General features: G+C 42.5%; 1 protein-coding gene across 2 annotated transcripts in view; it reads left to right on the top strand.

Moving 5' to 3' along the window:
• cep120 (centrosomal protein 120) overlaps positions 1-17,357 on the top strand; it is a 43,008-nt gene that overhangs the window by 7,727 nt on the left and 17,924 nt on the right. For both annotated transcript variants that reach the window (XM_079689532.1, XM_079689533.1), the window contains exons 5-18: positions 943-1,091; positions 2,034-2,231; positions 2,539-2,763; positions 3,497-3,731; positions 4,763-4,934; positions 5,228-5,377; positions 6,352-6,534; positions 6,613-6,709; positions 7,584-7,745; positions 8,106-8,195; positions 8,421-8,513; positions 13,910-14,071; positions 15,138-15,260; positions 15,635-15,733. In XM_079689532.1, the coding sequence (XP_079545658.1) occupies positions 943-1,091; positions 2,034-2,231; positions 2,539-2,763; positions 3,497-3,731; positions 4,763-4,934; positions 5,228-5,377; positions 6,352-6,534; positions 6,613-6,709; positions 7,584-7,745; positions 8,106-8,195; positions 8,421-8,513; positions 13,910-14,071; positions 15,138-15,260; positions 15,635-15,733 (2,138 nt within the window). The remainder of the gene's footprint in view (positions 1-942; positions 1,092-2,033; positions 2,232-2,538; positions 2,764-3,496; positions 3,732-4,762; positions 4,935-5,227; positions 5,378-6,351; positions 6,535-6,612; positions 6,710-7,583; positions 7,746-8,105; positions 8,196-8,420; positions 8,514-13,909; positions 14,072-15,137; positions 15,261-15,634; positions 15,734-17,357) is intronic.

Here is a 17,357-nt window from a genome sequence, read left to right on the forward strand (position 1 = left end):
ATGGTTCTATTAGCACGCAGTGCATCATTTAGCCAGGGAGCAGGAGGGGACTGACGAGCCGGCCGCGATGTGAGAGGACAGAGAAAGTCCAGAGAGGATGAGAGAGTCGAGAGGAGAGTTTTTGCAGCAGTGTTTGGAGGCAGGAGTTGGAACGAGTCAGAGGAAGGGAGGGCTGAGAGCACCGATGAGGTAAAGGTAGAGGGGGAGAGGGAACGGAGGTTACGGCGGACAGGAGCAGAGTTAGAAGAGATGAGGTTGTTATGTTTGGAAAGGGGTAGAGAGAATGAAATGAAGAAGTGATCGGAGGTGTGGAGCGGGTTTACAGAGAGGTTAGAAGTAGAGCAGTTCCTTGAGAATATGAGATCAAGGACATTGCCAGCTTTATGAGTTGGTGGGGATGGAGACAGTGAGAAAGCAAAGGTGGTTAACAGAGATGTTACCTTACAATAATGAAACGGACTAACTCAGCGTCGTTTTTGAAACTGCAGTGCTTTTGCTCCTAAAGCAAGTGTTTTGGGCCGTTTAGAACTGTCGGCAATGTACTTTAGTGCTACTAAAACCTTTCAAACGAACGTAGATAGTAAGGTAGATAGATTTATAGTTTATTGATCCCAATTTGGGAAATTCTTTCCTTTTTGAAGCTAACAATATTTCACTTTGGAAATAGTCTTTGTAGTGAATGTGCTGTTAATGCTGCAACTTGGTGCTTTCTCTTTAAACTCTCCCATGGTTCATGGTCACTGTGACCTTGCGACACACATGATTGGAGATATGCTAATTAAGACCATTTTACATGATAGGATAAAATAATGAACTTAGGATATTCTCCAGGCATGGATGAAAGTGTAATTTGATTGTTTGGTGGAGACATGCAACCTTGAGGCTGTCATTCTAGTTTTCCTCGTCCTTCCTTGTGAATCATTTGCTGCTCTGCTCTGGTAGGTTCTCCTGCAGTAACTGCCATGCTGCCAGACAAGCTGGAGGCCACACTGATCCAAGACCAGGGCTACCATCAGGTGGGACCTGCAGATCACTGCGGTGACATGTTTGTCCTGTCCGTCACCGTGGCTTTTGCTACCAAACTAGAACAAGTAAGGACAGCACTTTGATCCCTGACCTCTGAGCTGTGATACTATTGTTAGTTTAGGCAAAATGAGGTTAAGTTCCTGCAGGACAACAAATCCAGATAATGTAATCACAGAAAATATAGAAGCACTCCTTTTTGTGCCGGAAACTCTTGCTTGTTTTCGCTCTAACTTCTCTTTTCACGTATAAGATTAAAGTAAGCTGCCTACTGTTCTGTCTCTACTGTAGTATGTTGTAGCTTTTTGTGAACGTTAATGGTCTGCAAAGGCAAACATCCCTGCGTTCCCTCCAGAGCGAGTTTCTCTGCCACACACTCCCCCCTTGCTGAGACACCTCCATTGGACTCCTTTGTTTACTTCAGTAATATAGTGACATCATGTAACACTATGTAACACTATTGGCTAGCGCTCCAACACATTGTGCATGAAATACTAAGGGGAAGTACATCTCTAAGCGTTTGACCAATCACAACAGAGCAAGCCTGCCAACCAATCAGAGCTAATCCTAACCTATCCTTAACAACACGTTTCTTTTATATAATGTGTTGAAATTCACAGATTGATGATATTTTGAAAACGAAAGAACATCTCGGGTGGTAAAGGTTGAGTAAACATTATTGTTTTAACTTTTCACCACTGACAGTCTGTCCTCCGTTGTGTCATGAAAGACTCTGAATTAGACCTCTTTAGTCAAGAAACCAAACACTTTGGACCTTCACCAGTGGGCACTTTACTGATGTATTTTATGTCTTAAAACTAAACGTGAAAATCTATTAAGCTAGTGTAAACCACAGATCTTTTTTCAGGCATCTTACCAAAAACACGAAGGAACCAGACGTTGCAAAAAGCTAACCCATTTCTGGCTTTTAGGACTCATTCCTACACCCCTTTATCCCATAGTTTGAACCAACAAACACACTGCATGTGCTTTCTTGTTGTTTCCCACAGTTGATCCCCAGCACTCTGAAGCTGTCAGCAGAGGGATCAGGGTTCTTCTTCTACTACTCTTTATTGGGGAACGACATCACCAGCGAGCCCTTCCACAACCTGCTTAGCCCTGACTTCGAGCCGGAGCGCGCCTCTGTGCGCATCCGCAGCAGCAAACAGATCCTGCAGACCTTCCTGTCTCAGCAACCCCCTTTACAAGTGAATTATGTCCAATATATCAGAGTTTTAAAGAGGAAATATTATGCTAATTTCCATGTTCATATTTGTATTTTGTGCCTCTACTCTGTGAAAAGTTTAAATGTTAAACCTTTAACACACTGCAGGAAAGGGCCAACCCCAAAAAGCAGAATAGGGCCCCTATAAAAGAATCTATTAAACCTCTATTAAACAATCAGGGTCCCGTGCCCTTGGCTGTCGATGCAGCGTAGGAGACGGTGATGGAGGAGGTAAGATGATCTCCCTTCTGTTTCTGGCCATGTTTCATCATAAGTTCCTGTCTCTCCAGGTGTACCTGTGCTGTGGGAACCACTCCCTGGGCAGCACAGACGTCTCTCTCTCTGCTCTCGTGGCTGTGTCTGTGGATCTGCAGAACAAGGCAGCGACGGTGGAGGGAGCGTTTATCCTCCAGCCTCCTAAACGCACCAAACAGGCGCTGCCGGCTCTGTCCCCCGACCTGCAGCCCACTGTGGGGGTGGCTGTCACCCTGAGGAGGGAGGATGTCACACCACAGGTACACAAACTCATGCCATGTGGACTCACAGCAGGTATTCCAAGTGTTTTAAATGAAAGAAAAAGTGAATTAATAAGGTCATTTAGTTTGACAAATCCCAATAGAGTGGTGAAGGAATGAGTCCTTAAACCAGGAAGTGACCAGGAACATTTGAAGAGATCTCAGAACGACTAAACAACAGCACCCTAATTATTAACCCCCTTTAGCTTAGTGATGGTGAGGAGAAGTCATGTGACAGTAATGTCATTTGTTTGTTGCCAAACATTAGCTTTGACGAAGTGTGTGTGAACGTGTGAAGAAGAGTATCTACCTGTATATGGTGAATTTGTCTCAATGTTCCTCAACAGTCATTTTGATTGACTCATTTATATTTTGGGGTGTTTTTACACCACTACATTACAAGTACTTGAATGCAGAGCAACCTCTATATAGTAATTGTTTTCCCTTTTTACACACAAAGTAACTGTGTGTAATCGGGTTAAAGAGATAATGAATTTGACTTTTTTTGATTGTTGCAATCTACTCAACTATCAGACCCAGTGACATTCTTTGTTTAACTTTTAAACCCTACAGGAGTCTTTTATTGCAGAAACAAAATACCTTTTTTAAGAAACACTCGTATAGGCTAGCATTCCAACACATTAGTAAAGAGTCTTTAAAGTGAGAATCTTTTCATATTTGTCAGTGCAGAAGGCTTTACTCTTCATCATATTTACTTCTCTCTTTCCTCCAGTCTTTAGGGAATAAAGAAAGAAGTGGACCTCTGACCCACTCCATCCCTCCTCCCTTTCTTCCTCCTGCTGCACAAAGGAGACCTCGAAGCTCCTCTCCAGTCCACAACCCTCCTGTCTCTCCTCCTTCTCCTCGAAATCCTTCTCTTCCTCCACCGTCCTCTCATACAGAGAGCGAAGCAGAGAGTCTTCTGGAGGAGCTTCAACGCGGCAAAGAGCAGGCGGGACAGCTGGAAGGTAAGACTGTAAATACCACTGAAGAAGTCACATCAAAGAATAATTTTGTAGCGACGATCACAGCTACAATTTAGCCACTGGGTAGGTCTGTCTGACAAGCTGTATCCCTAAAAGAGAGCCAGAGGTCGTGAGTTTCAAGATTCAACGGCTTCATTGTCATATGCACAACAGCTACTGTGTCATTTTGGCAATGGAAATCTTATCTACCAGACATAAATAACACATACAACAATCAAAATAGTGCAAGAAGAAGCAGAAATACAAATAATAACAGCATACTTTCTATTAATTGTATAAAGTCAAAATAATATCCATAGCCTACATGAAGCAAAAATAAACAATTGTGTATCAGAGGTTCACGATGAATCTAAATGAAATCATGATCGTAATATGGGTTAGGGCAATATTCAAATAGCAGGAGAGGCAATATTTGGGGGGGGGGGACGGCAGTAGCTCAGTCTGTAGGGAATGGTCGGGGAACCAGTGAACAGAGCCTTGGTGTTGGGATCAGGGGGTCACAGGTTCAAACCCCACTGCAGTCAGCATGTCGTTGTGTCCCTGAGACACTTAACCCCAAATTGCTCCTGTGGTGATTGCCCACAGTATTGAGTATGTAAGTCGCTTTGGATAAAAGCAAATGACATGTAATGTAATGGAACCGAAGGGTTGTCGGTTAAAGTCCCGATAGAAGCAAAAAGACAGAGTGTGTTCTTGTAGCTGGAGAGGTGCCAGTTCGCCTCCTGGGCACTGCTGAGGTGTCCTTGAGCAAGGTGTGTGTAATTGTAAAATAACATGAGTGAAAATACTGAATTCTTCCTCAAGGATTAATAATAATAATTCCGTATTTTATTTCTTTATTTCAGGAATTTAACTTAAAACAAGTTCAAAATACTGTTGACTTAAAAACGAGGGAAGCTGAAGACCTAAAATGCGAACTATTTCCGGGTTTTAGGAGTCATTCCTGCAACACTCTGTAGTCCAAACCCATCCCTTGCCCCAACAAGTAACATTGAATTTGTTCATGTGTCCAGCGGCATATTTGGAGGTTCAAGCTGGAGCTACAGCAGAAGGTGGAGCTTCATCCGTCAGCGTCTCTGCTCCCAAAGTCTCCATCCCCCCCTCCGCCCATCACTACTGCTTCTCTCTGGACCTCCGCAGCCTGGGACACCTGAGCCTCACACACCCCATTGCTGTCACACTCAGGTGAAAGACTTCATCCTAATCTCAGCTGTCTCCATAGAACCTATTTGGTATGATAACAGGTCACTTGTAAAACCTTGAGATTGATTCCTTTTTGGACGTTTTTCTTTGTTTTGGAAATAATTGCTTTCTTTGTATTATATGTTTGCCTTTTTGAATAACATTGGACGTTTTCGTTTAACTGAATATTCAGCTGCATTAAGAAGACTTTTTTTGAGTTGGACAAATCTTGTGGGCCATGAAATGTAGATATATCCATTTAAAATGTGTATTGGTGTTTTTATGTTGTGTTGCAGGTACTCATATCAGTTCTTCGGCAGTGCTGCTCCCATCATGACCAACCCTCCTGTGGAGCTGCAGAGGAACATGGAGGCGTCTCTGCCTCAGTCTTACTGCGCCTTCGACTTTGCCGCTCTGCCACAACAACTGCAGGACACCTTCCTCAGGTACCAGAATTGTACAAACATATTTTCCTTTCCATACTTAATGCTTAAATTGTGTAAATACAGTATATGCATGCAAAGCGCTGATCTGTTGATAGGGTGAGGACTGAGAAAGATAAGACTTCTCTTCTGCTTTTAGATCCAAACAACAATGACAACTTTATTTTGACTCAGTTTTTTGGTACAGATTTGTCTTTTATCTGATTTCTTTAAATCTGCTCAGCAGTTAAATAATATAAAGCTGTATTTATCCTGAGGGAAATGGTTTTGCAGCAGATGCAAAGTAGGAACGAGTGCAAATAAAAAAAGTGAAGGTGCAAAAAGCAAATGTACATTATGCCAGAAATGTAATCAGGTCGACATTTACATATACACATTCCAAAAAGTAAAAAGATAATACTACAAATAACATAGTTGTTCCGCTATTACATTTGATTAGATTCTATTTTCAAACATATTTTCCACTATATTTTTATTATTGCACTAATTAATTTCTTATGTGTTGGATTCTCAGTTTTCTTGTCTTTATTACATTACACGTTAACATTGTGTAGGGAGCCGCTCCGCTTTCGGCATTGAATGTAACACATGTCTTTTTCAGATCACTTACCTTCTAAGTATTGATACAAAATGATTATTTAAATTGTTATTTTGGGTACCAAATAGCAAAAGTGTTTTAGCAACTTGTTCTGGGATCAGCAGGCACGGCACAATCATTAACTTAACATCTTACTGGCTTATAACAAAACTTGTCATTTATGTAATAAGCAGCTTTATTTGAAGACTGAAAGAGAAAAACTAATATTTAAAAAGAAAATTGACTAAAGCTACAAAAATATTATCTTTTTGTCTGCAAAATCACGTTGGTCGAGCAGATGGTGCTGTAAGACTGAGTTTTGTCTCTGAATGTTAAAAATGGAGCTGCTGTGGAAGCATTTAAGGTAAGATAAGGTATCTGAACTCATCGTGTGTTGTAGGGTTCCTCTGGTGGTGGAGGTTTGGCACAGAGACTCCACCAGCAGGGACCAGCTGATAGGACGAGCCTCCATCCAGCTGTCCCACCTGCTGAGCTCGGAGAGGAGCAGACTGCGGGCGTCTTCCGGAGAGCAGAGCTGGAGACAGACTCACCAGGACCGCATCCCTGTGGTCACGGCACAGCGGTAGGAAGCAGCATTGACTGACACACTGATCACTTGGTGCACGCTCACTAATGTTAAACAACTTTTTCTTTCTTTCAGTCCCGGGGAGAAGGTGGCAGAGTTGAGCTACGTGGCAACACTGGAGGACCTGGGACTGGTTAAAGCCAGAGAGGTCATCGTGTCCGACTCTTCACAGGTGGGAACAATGTGAGGTAGATTTGTTACAATGTGTGAACAAATCAACAACCACTTTGTGAATGTGTAATCTGTAAATGTAAAACGACTTCCACAAATGCAACAAAAACAAACAAATTCCAGACATAAAAAAGCAAGTTGTGAATAATGTACGGCGGCCACGACGCATTACACAACGGCCCAAAACACGTACCCTATGAGAAACGCGCTGCCGTTAAAAAAATGATGCAAATATAAATAAAAACACAAATGTGCCAAAACAAATGCAAATTAAGAAACATCTTCGTCAACTTGACGAAACATGCGCAGCATTTGCTAAAAACACTGCAAAAAAAAACAAAAAACTGAAAGAGGCTCAAAACACCTTGACTCAAGATGGTTGTTATTGTTTTTCTCTTAGTTACAAAGTTCTTTCACATAAAACAGAACACCATTAGAAATACACCAACAGAAAAGAAAATAACAAAATGAACTAAACAATGATATAACACATGAGATAAAACAAATAAAACAAAAATAAAATCATCATTTACAGGGGTAAGTACAGTCATCTACTCTAGTGTTAATGGATGCATGGATGACGCTTTCAAGATGATCTTAAATCTCTTCTAGAGAATACTGAATCGTGTAATCCAATACATCTAACCTAATAATGTTGAGATGAACTTTAACGAATAGTTACATTCATCTCTCACACTGTCAATTCAAACGTGGACATTTTCACTTTTGTAAAGTTAGAAATAATGGATGAGTGAGAATGAGTCCTTGTATTGGATTACGGTAACAGGTGCACTTCATAAAGTGACCTCTGAGTGCAGCCGCCCTTAATGTGAAGTTCTGTGATGGACCTGTTATAAATCCTCCTCTGTCATCAGGACCAACCTGCAGTCCCCAAACAGCCGCCCTCCCACCCTGCTGCTCCAAACCACACTGTCCCCCCACTGGGCCCCCTGGCCCCCAGAGACACCCTGGAGTACCGCACGGCCCTGGAGCTGGAGCTGTGGAAGGAGGAGCAGGAGGATCTGTTCGATGATCAGGTACACGCAAGACTGAAAGGAACCGTGAAAAGGCCGGATATATAAAAGAGTACAATTATTAGATACAATATAAAAATAACATTAGGTTAACACAAAGATGTTGCTAGCAAGTGCTAAGTAAATATACTTAGTTAACAGTAAAACCTTGAGTCTATTTTACTTCAGTATTTTTATTTGATGCTACTTATTAGGTTATGATGATAACTCCACTACGACCATCTGACGGCACCTACTTTCTGAGCTAAATACTGCTAATAGGCTGATCACACTTTCATACTTTAGTAAGGTTTTGATGGCAGGACTTCTTTTAGCCGAGTATTTGAACAGTGTGATATAAGTACCCTGTTGTGTTTGTTTCAGTTGAGGAAGAAGGAGCTGAGCCACATGCAGGCTCTCGCAGAGGAGTGGAGGAGGAGAGACCGAGAGAGAGAAGCTCTGGTCAAGAAGAAGGTGAAGCACACACACACACACACACACACACACACACACACACACACACACACACACACACACACACACACACACACACACACACACACACACACACTTGCACATTACTGTATATACTGCGAGTACTTATATTCACACAGACTCATGGGACACTTAAATCCTAACGTAATAATGACTGCCCAAGCTCCCCTCTGGCCTTCTCCCTAAATGTCCCTCTGCCTGCAGGAAGTGGAGTATAACGTGCTGGAGGAGCAGCTTCAGAAGACTCTGTCTGACCTGGAGAAAAGAGAGAAGCAGCTAGCTGAGGCCGAGCTGGAGGTCAGACTCACTTTGACTGTTTACACAGCTTTTTCAAAAATGTATTTAAAGGTCACCTATCATGCAAAATCCACTTCTTCATGTCTCTTCTACATCAACATGTCTCCCCTCTTCTTCATGTCTCTTCTACATCAACATGTGTCCCCTCTTCTTCATGTCTCTTCTTCATCAACACATGTCCCCTCTTCTTCATGTCTCTTCTACATCAACATGTGTCCCCTCTTCTTCATGTCTCTTCTACATCAACATGTGTCCCCTCTTCTTCATGACTCTTCTACATCAACATGTGTCCCCTCTTGTTCATGTCTCTTCTACATCAACATGTGTCCCCTCTTCCTCATGTCTCTTCTTCATCAACATGTGTCCCCTCTTCTTCATGACTCTTCTACATCAACATCTGTCCCCTCTTCTTCATGTCTCTTCTACATCAACATGTGTCCCCTCTTCTCCATGTCTCTTCTACATCAACATGTGTCCCCTCTTCCTCATGTCTCTTCTACATCAACATGTGTCCCCTCTTCTTCATGTCTCTTCTACATCAACATGTGCCCCCTCTTCCTCATGTCTCTTCTACATCAACATGTGTCCCCTCTTCTTCATGTCTCTTCTACATCAACATGTGTCCCTTCTTCTCCATGTCTCTTCTACATCAACATGTGTCCCTTCTTCTTCATGTCTGTTCTACATCACCATGTGTCCCCTCTTCTTCATGTCTCTTCTACATCACCATGTGTCCCCTCTTCTCCATGTCTCTTCTACATCACCATGTGTCCCTTCTTCTCCATGTCTCTTCTACATCACCATGTGTCCCCTCTTCTCCATGTCTCTTCTACATCACCATGTGTCCCTTCTTCTCCATGTCTCTTCTACATCAACATGTGTCCCTTCTTCTTCATGTCTCTTCTACATCACCATGTGTCCCCTCTTCTCCATGTCTCTTCTACATCACCATGTGTCCCCTCTTCTTCATGTCTCTTCTACATCACCATGTGTCCCTTCTTCTCCATGTCTCTTCTACATCAACATGTGCCCCTTCTTCTTCATGTCTCTTCTACATCAACATTTGTCCCCTCTTCCTCATGTCTCTTCTTCATCAACATGTGTCCCCTCTTCTCCATGTCTCTTCTACATCAACATGTGTCCCCTCTTCCTCATGTCTCTTCTACATCAACATGTGTCCCCTCTTCTTCATGTCTCTTCTACATCAACATGTGTCCCCTCTTCTCCATGTCTCTTCTACATCAACATGTGTCCCCTCTTCTCCATGTCTCTCCTACATCAACATGTGTCCCCTCTTCTTCATGTCTCTTCTACATCAACATGTGTCCCCTCTTCTCCATGTCTCTTCTTCATCAACATGTGTCCCCTCTTCCTCATGTCTCTTCTTCATCAACATGTGTCCCCTCTTCTCCATGTCTCTTCTACATCAACATGTGTCCCCTCTTCCTCATGTCTCTTCTACATCAACATGTGTCCCCTCTTCTCCATGTCTCTTCTACATCAACATGTGTCCCCTCTTCTTCATGTCTCTTCTACATCAACATGTGTCCCCTCTTCTCCATGTCTCTTCTACATCAACATGTGTCCCCTCTTCCTCATGTCTCTTCTACATCAACATGTGTCCCCTCTTCTCCATGTCTCTTCTACATCAACATGTGTCCCCTCTTCTTCATGTCTCTTCTACATCAACATGTGTCCCCTCTTCTCCATGTCTCTTCTACATCAACATGTGTCCCTTCTTCTTCATGTCTCTTCTACATCACCATGTGTCCCCTCTTCTTCATGTCTCTTCTACATCACCATGTGTCCCCTCTTCTCCATGTCTCTTCTACATCACCATGTGTCCCTTCTTCTCCATGTCTCTTCTACATCACCATGTGTCCCCTCTTCTCCATGTCTCTTCTACATCACCATGTGTCCCTTCTTCTCCATGTCTCTTCTACATCAACATGTGTCCCTTCTTCTTCATGTCTCTTCTACATCAACATGTGTCCCTTCTTCTTCATGTCTCTTCTACATCACCATGTGTCCCCTCTTCTTCATGTCTCTTCTACATCACCATGTGTCCCCTCTTCTCCATGTCTCTTCTACATCAACATGTGTCCCTTCTTCTCCATGTCTCTTCTACATCAACATGTGTCCCCTCTTCTTCATGTCTCTTCTACATCAACATGTGTCCCCTCTTCTTCATGTCTCTTCTACATCAACATGTGTCCCCTCTTCTTCATGTCTCTTCTACATCAACATGTGCCCCTTCTTCTTCATGTCTCTTCTACATCAACATGTGTCCCCTCTTCTTCATGTCTCTTCTTCATCAACATGTGTCCCCTCTTCTCCATGTCTCTTCTACATCAACATGTGTCCCCTCTTCCTCATGTCTCTTCTACATCAACATGTGTCCCCTCTTCTTCATGTCTCTTCTACATCACCATGTGTCCCCTCTTCTTCATGTCTCTTCTACATCAACATGTGTCCCTTCTTCTTCATGTCTCTTCTACATCAACATGTGTCCCCTATTCCTCATGTCTCTTCTACATCAACATGTGTCCCCTCTTCTCCATGTCTCTTCTACATCAACATGTGTCCCCTCTTCTTCATGTCTCTTCTACATCAACATGTGTCCCCTCTTCTTCATGTCTCTTCTACATCAACATGTGCCCCCTCTTCTTTATGTCTCTTCTACATCAACATGTGTCCCCTCTTCCTCATGTCTCTTCTACATCAACATGTGTCCCCTCTTCTTCATGTCTCTTCTACATCACCATGTGTCCCCTCTTCTCCATGTCTCTTCTACATCAACATGTGTCCCTTCTTCTCCATGTCTCTTCTACATCAACATGTGTCCCCTCTTCTTCATGTCTCTTCTACATCAATATGTGTCCCCTCTTCTTCATGTCTCTTCTACATCAACATGTGTCCCCTCTTCTTCATGTCTCTTCTACATCAACATGTGCCCCCTCTTCTTCATGTCTCTTCTACATCAACATGTGTCCCCTCTTCTTCATGTCTCTTCTACATCAACATGTGTCCCCTCTTCTTCATGTCTCTTCTACATCAACATGTGCCCCCTCTTCTTCATGTCTCTTCTACATCAACATGTGTCCTCTCTTCCTCATGTCTTTTCTACATCAACATGTGTCCCCTCTTCTCCATGTCTCTTCTACCTCAGCATGTGTCCCCTCTTCCTCATGTCTCTTCTACATCAACATGTGTCCCCTCTTCTCCATGTCTCTTCTACATCAACATGTGTCCCCTCTTCTTCATGTCTCTTCTACATCAACATGTGTCCCTTCTTCTTCATGTCTCTTCTACATCACCATGTGTCCCCTCTTCTCCATGTCTCTTCTACATCACCATGTGTCCCCTCTTCTTCATGTCTCTTCTACATCACCATGTGTCCCTTCTTCTCCATGTCTCTTCTACATCAACATGTGCCCCTTCTTCTTCATGTCTCTTCTACATCAACATTTGTCCCCTCTTCCTCATGTCTCTTCTTCATCAACATGTGTCCCCTCTTCTCCATGTCTCTTCTACATCAACATGTGTCCCCTCTTCCTCATGTCTCTTCTACATCAACATGTGTCCCCTCTTCTTCATGTCTCTTCTACATCAACATGTGTCCCCTCTTCTCCATGTCTCTTCTACATCAACATGTGTCCCCTCTTCTCCATGTCTCTTCTACATCAACATGTGTCCCCTCTTCCTCATGTCTCTTCTACATCAACATGTTTCCCCTCTTCTCCATGTCTCTCCTACATCAACATGTGTCCCCTCTTCTTCATGTCTCTTCTACATCAACATGTGTCTCCTCTTCTCCATGTCTCTTCTTCATCAACATGTGTCCCCTCTTCTTCATGTCTCTTCTACATCAACATGTGTCCCCTCTTCTTCATGTCTCTTCTACATCAACATGTGCCCCTTCTTCTTCATGTCTCTTCTACATCACCATGTGTCCCCTCTTCCTCATGTCTCTTCTACATCAACATGTGCCCCCTCTTCTCCATGTCTCTTCTTCATCAACATGTGTCCCCTCTTCTTCATGTCTCTTCTACATCAACATGTGTCCCCTCTTCTCCATGTCTCTTCTTCATCAACATGTGTCCCCTCTTCTTCATGTCTCTTCTACATCAACATGTGTCCCCTCTTCTCCATGTCTCTTCTTCATCAACATGTGCCCCCTCTTCTTCATGTCTCTTCTACATCAACATGTGTCCCCTCTTCTCCATGTCTCTTCTTCATCAACATGTGTCCCCTCTTCTCCATGTCTCTTCTACATCAACATGTGTCCCCTCTTCTTCATGTCTCTTCTACATCAACATGTTTCCCCTCTTCTCCATGTCTCTCCTACATCACCATGTGTCCCCTCTTTTTCATGTCTCTTCTACATCAACATGTGTCCCCTCTTCTCCATGTCTCTTCTTCATCAACATGTGTCCCCTCTTCTTCATGTCTCTTCTACATCAACATGTGTCTCCTCTGTGGAAAGAGACTCTGAAAGTTTCAGGAACAAAGATTCTCTCTTTTTGTCCTGATCCATTTCTATAAAAACCTGTATGAAGTTCTTTTTAACCAGATATCTCTCGGGGTGGCGTGGGGAGTTGTTTCGATATACTTTATTGATCCAGATTTGTTTCCGCGACAGCAGCATGTAAACAAGGCATTGCACATTAAATAATAACAAGATAAAAGAGATCTTTAAAAATGATGTCTAAGAATGGAAAAAACAAATATAAACAATTTCATATCATATATTGTTTTATTGAATATAAAATATGAATTAATACAATATAAATATACACAATTAATGAATCCTGCTACATCTTTTTATTAGATATATGGCTGCAATCATTATTATTTTCATGTTAATCATTTAATCCGCAAACTTTTTGTTTGGTGAAAATAGTGACACAATCTTTTTATTTACTGTCACATTAGACAAAGAAAAGCTGAATATTATTGTATTGATGACCTTAACCAGCAGTACCGGTGAACTTTCTTCTTTTCTAAATCCTAATTGCTCCTGAATTACAATGTCTTGTTAGTGAACCAAATCTTGAATACCATAAATATCCCATAAATCCAATAAATATATCAATCGGATGCTTGCTATTATCAACCTATTAATTACCTTTAGCTAGGTGTGTGTGTGTGTGTGTGTGTGTGTGTGTGTGTGTGTGTGTGTGTGTGTGTGTGTGTGTGTGTGTGTGTGTGTGTGTGTGTGTGTGTGTGTGTGTGTGTGTGTGTGTGTGTGTGTGTGTGTGTGTGTGTGTGTGTGTGTGTGTGTGTGTGTGTGTGTGTGTGTGTGTGTGTGTGTGTGTGTGTGTGTGTGTGTGTGTGTGTGTGTGTGTGTGTGTGTGTGTGTGTGTGTGTGTGTGTGTGTGTGTGTGTGTGTGTAGACCCAGAAGCTGCAGAGGGAGCTGCGGGCCGAACACGATCTGACCCAGAGGGAGCTGCAGGAGAGCAGCAGGAGGCTGCAGCAGGACTGTGACCACCGGGCGGCGCTGGAGAGGGACAAAGTCCGCCTGATGGAGGAGGACCGGGCCCGGCTGCTGCAGCAGGTGGGGAGAGAGTGGAAGAGCAGCGTGTCAATCCAGTAACCACTGTGGTTAACAATGAACGATTGCACTCTGGAGAAGAGAATACAGCTGGGGAAGTCGTTTTTCTATTTCATCGGGCTTCGTACAATTAGAAGTGACATGAGCACCCATTCTTGTTGTTGGTAAATAAGCAACATAAGCAGTGAGGTCACAAAGTGGCACCAGTCGGGCTCTGGGCGGTGGAAAAGCAACTGGTTCCTAAACAGAGAAATAGTTACAAACCAAAAAAAGCACAGAGCTAGAACTGGAACTGGTTTGGGAACAATACTGCAGTGTGTACAAAGAGAGTTTACCTACAAAACAACACCATACAAATTCAGGGCTTTATTTGTCATATTCACAATATCTACAGTAATGATATTAATATTAAAAAACATGGTGTTTATATAGCACTAATCCCAATATTTGAAGAAACTTAACAAGCAACTAAAGAAAACAAAGAAAAAGAAGTTGTAAGACAATTGAAAGGAGAAGATTAAAGGTTGCTTTTTGGATGTGACTGGAGGTTGTTCCAGTTGGAAACAGCTGACCCTCGGGCTAAGGGTAGGGATGTTTAGGATTTATAAGTGGTGAGTAATATTTGTAGTCAATTATGTATTTGACAGCCAGCCAATGGAGGTCATGTAGGATAAGGTAAGGTCAAGGTCAAGCATCCTTCAACAAAGCAACATGATATACTTAACATCAAAGTAAAAGACATAAACAATGCAATCAAATAGAACAATAGGCAAAATGGAGCAAGTAAGTTGCAGGAAAAGGAAAACATAAAACAGAATGTGGTCAAGAGTGGCCTGTGGGCTGAGTCTGGTGGTGTTAGTCCTGATGCTGTGGTAACGCCTGCCAGACGGCAGCAGACAGAACAGTTTGTGGCTGGGGTGATGGGGGTCTTTGATAATCCTGAGGGCTTTCTTCCTGAGCCGCTGGGAGTAAAGATCCTCCATGGATGGCAGCTCCGTCCTGGTGACATGCTGTGGAGTTTTCACCACCCTCTGTAGAGTCTTACGGTTGTGTTTCTGTTTGTATCCAGATTGCAGGTGGTGAGTCTCGCTATAAGCAGCTGGAGAAAGAGTTCCAGGTCTACAGAGAACAACAGAACATCAGACCTGAGTTCAGACTGCAGTCAGAGATCAACCTGCTCACTCTAGAGAAGGTAATCTACTCCTTTCTGCATCACTACTTCCAGATAATTAGTGCTTAACATGTCATAGAAAGAAATTATTTCAATATGAACTTGTCACTTAATATAAACAAAGAAATCCAACCAAAGAACAAGTGATACAAATAAATCAGAATCAGGTTTATTGTCAAGTAAGGTTACTCATACAAGGAATCTGATTGGGTGTTTAATGGTGGACTCATTTACACAGCAAAAGGAATGAATACAAAACTATTACAAACACAAATGTAGTGTGTTGTATAGGTTGTTGTGCCGTGTGTGGTTTACGCTCTTAACTCATTTGTCAACAAAATGATGACTCATTTTCAGCCGTGTGCGACTGACGTGTTTGCTCTGTGGCTGTTAAGGTGGAGTTGGAGAGGAAGCTGGAGACCACCACCAAGTCCAAGCTGCACTACAAGCAGCAGTGGGGGCGCGCCTTAAAGGAACTGGCCAGATTCAAACAGGTACTGTCTGTCTGTCTCTGTTTCAATTAGGATTCAGAGACTTTACATGTTATGCCTCTGCACCAATGAAAGTCGTGACCGAAGGCATTATGTTTACAGGCACTGCCTTTCCGTTGTATACATCTTAAAGCTATATTCTTCAAACTTCTTTAAACTAATACAAAAGTATAAACAGGTAACAATTGAGTGAAAAAGGTTCAAGGTCACGGTGACCTTACAAAACATATTTTTGGCATTAAAGAGACCCTTTGATGTGAGGTGCTGCAGCATAGGCAGTATGAGGAAAATATAGAGCTTTTTGAACATTAAAGCATGGAGACATGTCCCAGGAGAACAGTGCTTCTCAAAGTGTGGTCCGTGAGCGCCCCCTAGTGGTCCGCAGCGGAGGTTTGTATCGTACTACATGCGGTGTATTTTGCATCTTTCTCAGTAGCCAACGATCTGTGAGTCTGTTGGTTCGGACATAAACTCCGTAATAAATGTAGTCTACATTTCATAAGAGGTGTAAAACCTGAGCATTTTAAATCGCATTTGAACGAAAGGCTTATATAATCTGTAGTTGTATTTGTTGATTTAATGCGTGAACTAGGGCTGCAACAAATTTGATAATCGATGAATCTACTATTCGGACTATTGTGCCTTGTACAATTTCTCAAACGCTCTTATTTAGCCATCAACTTTTAGATTTAGCTTGAGGCTGTTTCAGGCATTGGCGAAACTAACAATGAAGACAACTAATAAACACATTTTGAGCAAAATTAACATTGCTTTTTATTTAAATTAGATAAATAATATTTCACATCAAAAGAAATAACAGTTTTAACAAATCGTATTAAATAATCTGAGGACAGAACTGTAAACAGAATAGCTGAAACTTTAGCAAAATAAATAACTCTTGTTGCTGCTAGCATACATAACACCTGACGTTGCAACGTTACTCGTGGATGGGGGGGCTACAGAGCTACCAGAAAGACAGTCGAACCCGGTGCATTCCTCCGTCTGAATGTGGTGCACTTTTGCTAAATGTTTAGACAAATTGCTCGTGTTACCGCCCTTACATGCTAAACTCTTATTGCACTTTTGGTAACAAGGATTGTCCACATCGAGGTGTGTGTGTGTGTGTGTGTGTGTGTGTGTGTGTGTGTGTGTGTGTGTGTGTGTGTGTGTGTGTGTGTGTGTGTGTGTGTGTGTGTGTGTGTGTGTGTGTGTGTGTGTGTGTGTGTGTGTGTGTGTGTGTGTGTGTGTGTGTGTGTGTGTGTGTGTGTGTGTGTGTGTGTGTGTGTGTGTGTGTGTGTGTGTGTGTGTGTGTGTGTGTGTGTGTGTGTGTGTGTGTGTGATGTAGCAGCAGCAGCCGCGTGTGTGTAAACTGCCTCGGACACAGACGGGGGAGAGAGGTCGCGTCTGGATTGGAAAGATCGAAAATACATCATAGACGCATTTGTTTGTCTTTTTGCATATTAGAAACGAGTTGGCGACACCAAGTCTGCGATATAATGTTTATGTAGCAACAATACATGACTTATATTTTTTAAATGTCTCCATTACCGATAAAAAGACCAATAACGTTGGAGCTTAACGATTAGTTGTTGCACCCCTAGTGTGAATGAGGCGACAGAGAGAGGTC

The sequence above is a fragment of the Notothenia rossii genome (assembly GCF_949606895.1).
Source record: "Notothenia rossii genome assembly, chromosome: 6".
Classification (NCBI taxonomy): Eukaryota; Metazoa; Chordata; class Actinopteri; order Perciformes; family Nototheniidae; genus Notothenia; species Notothenia rossii.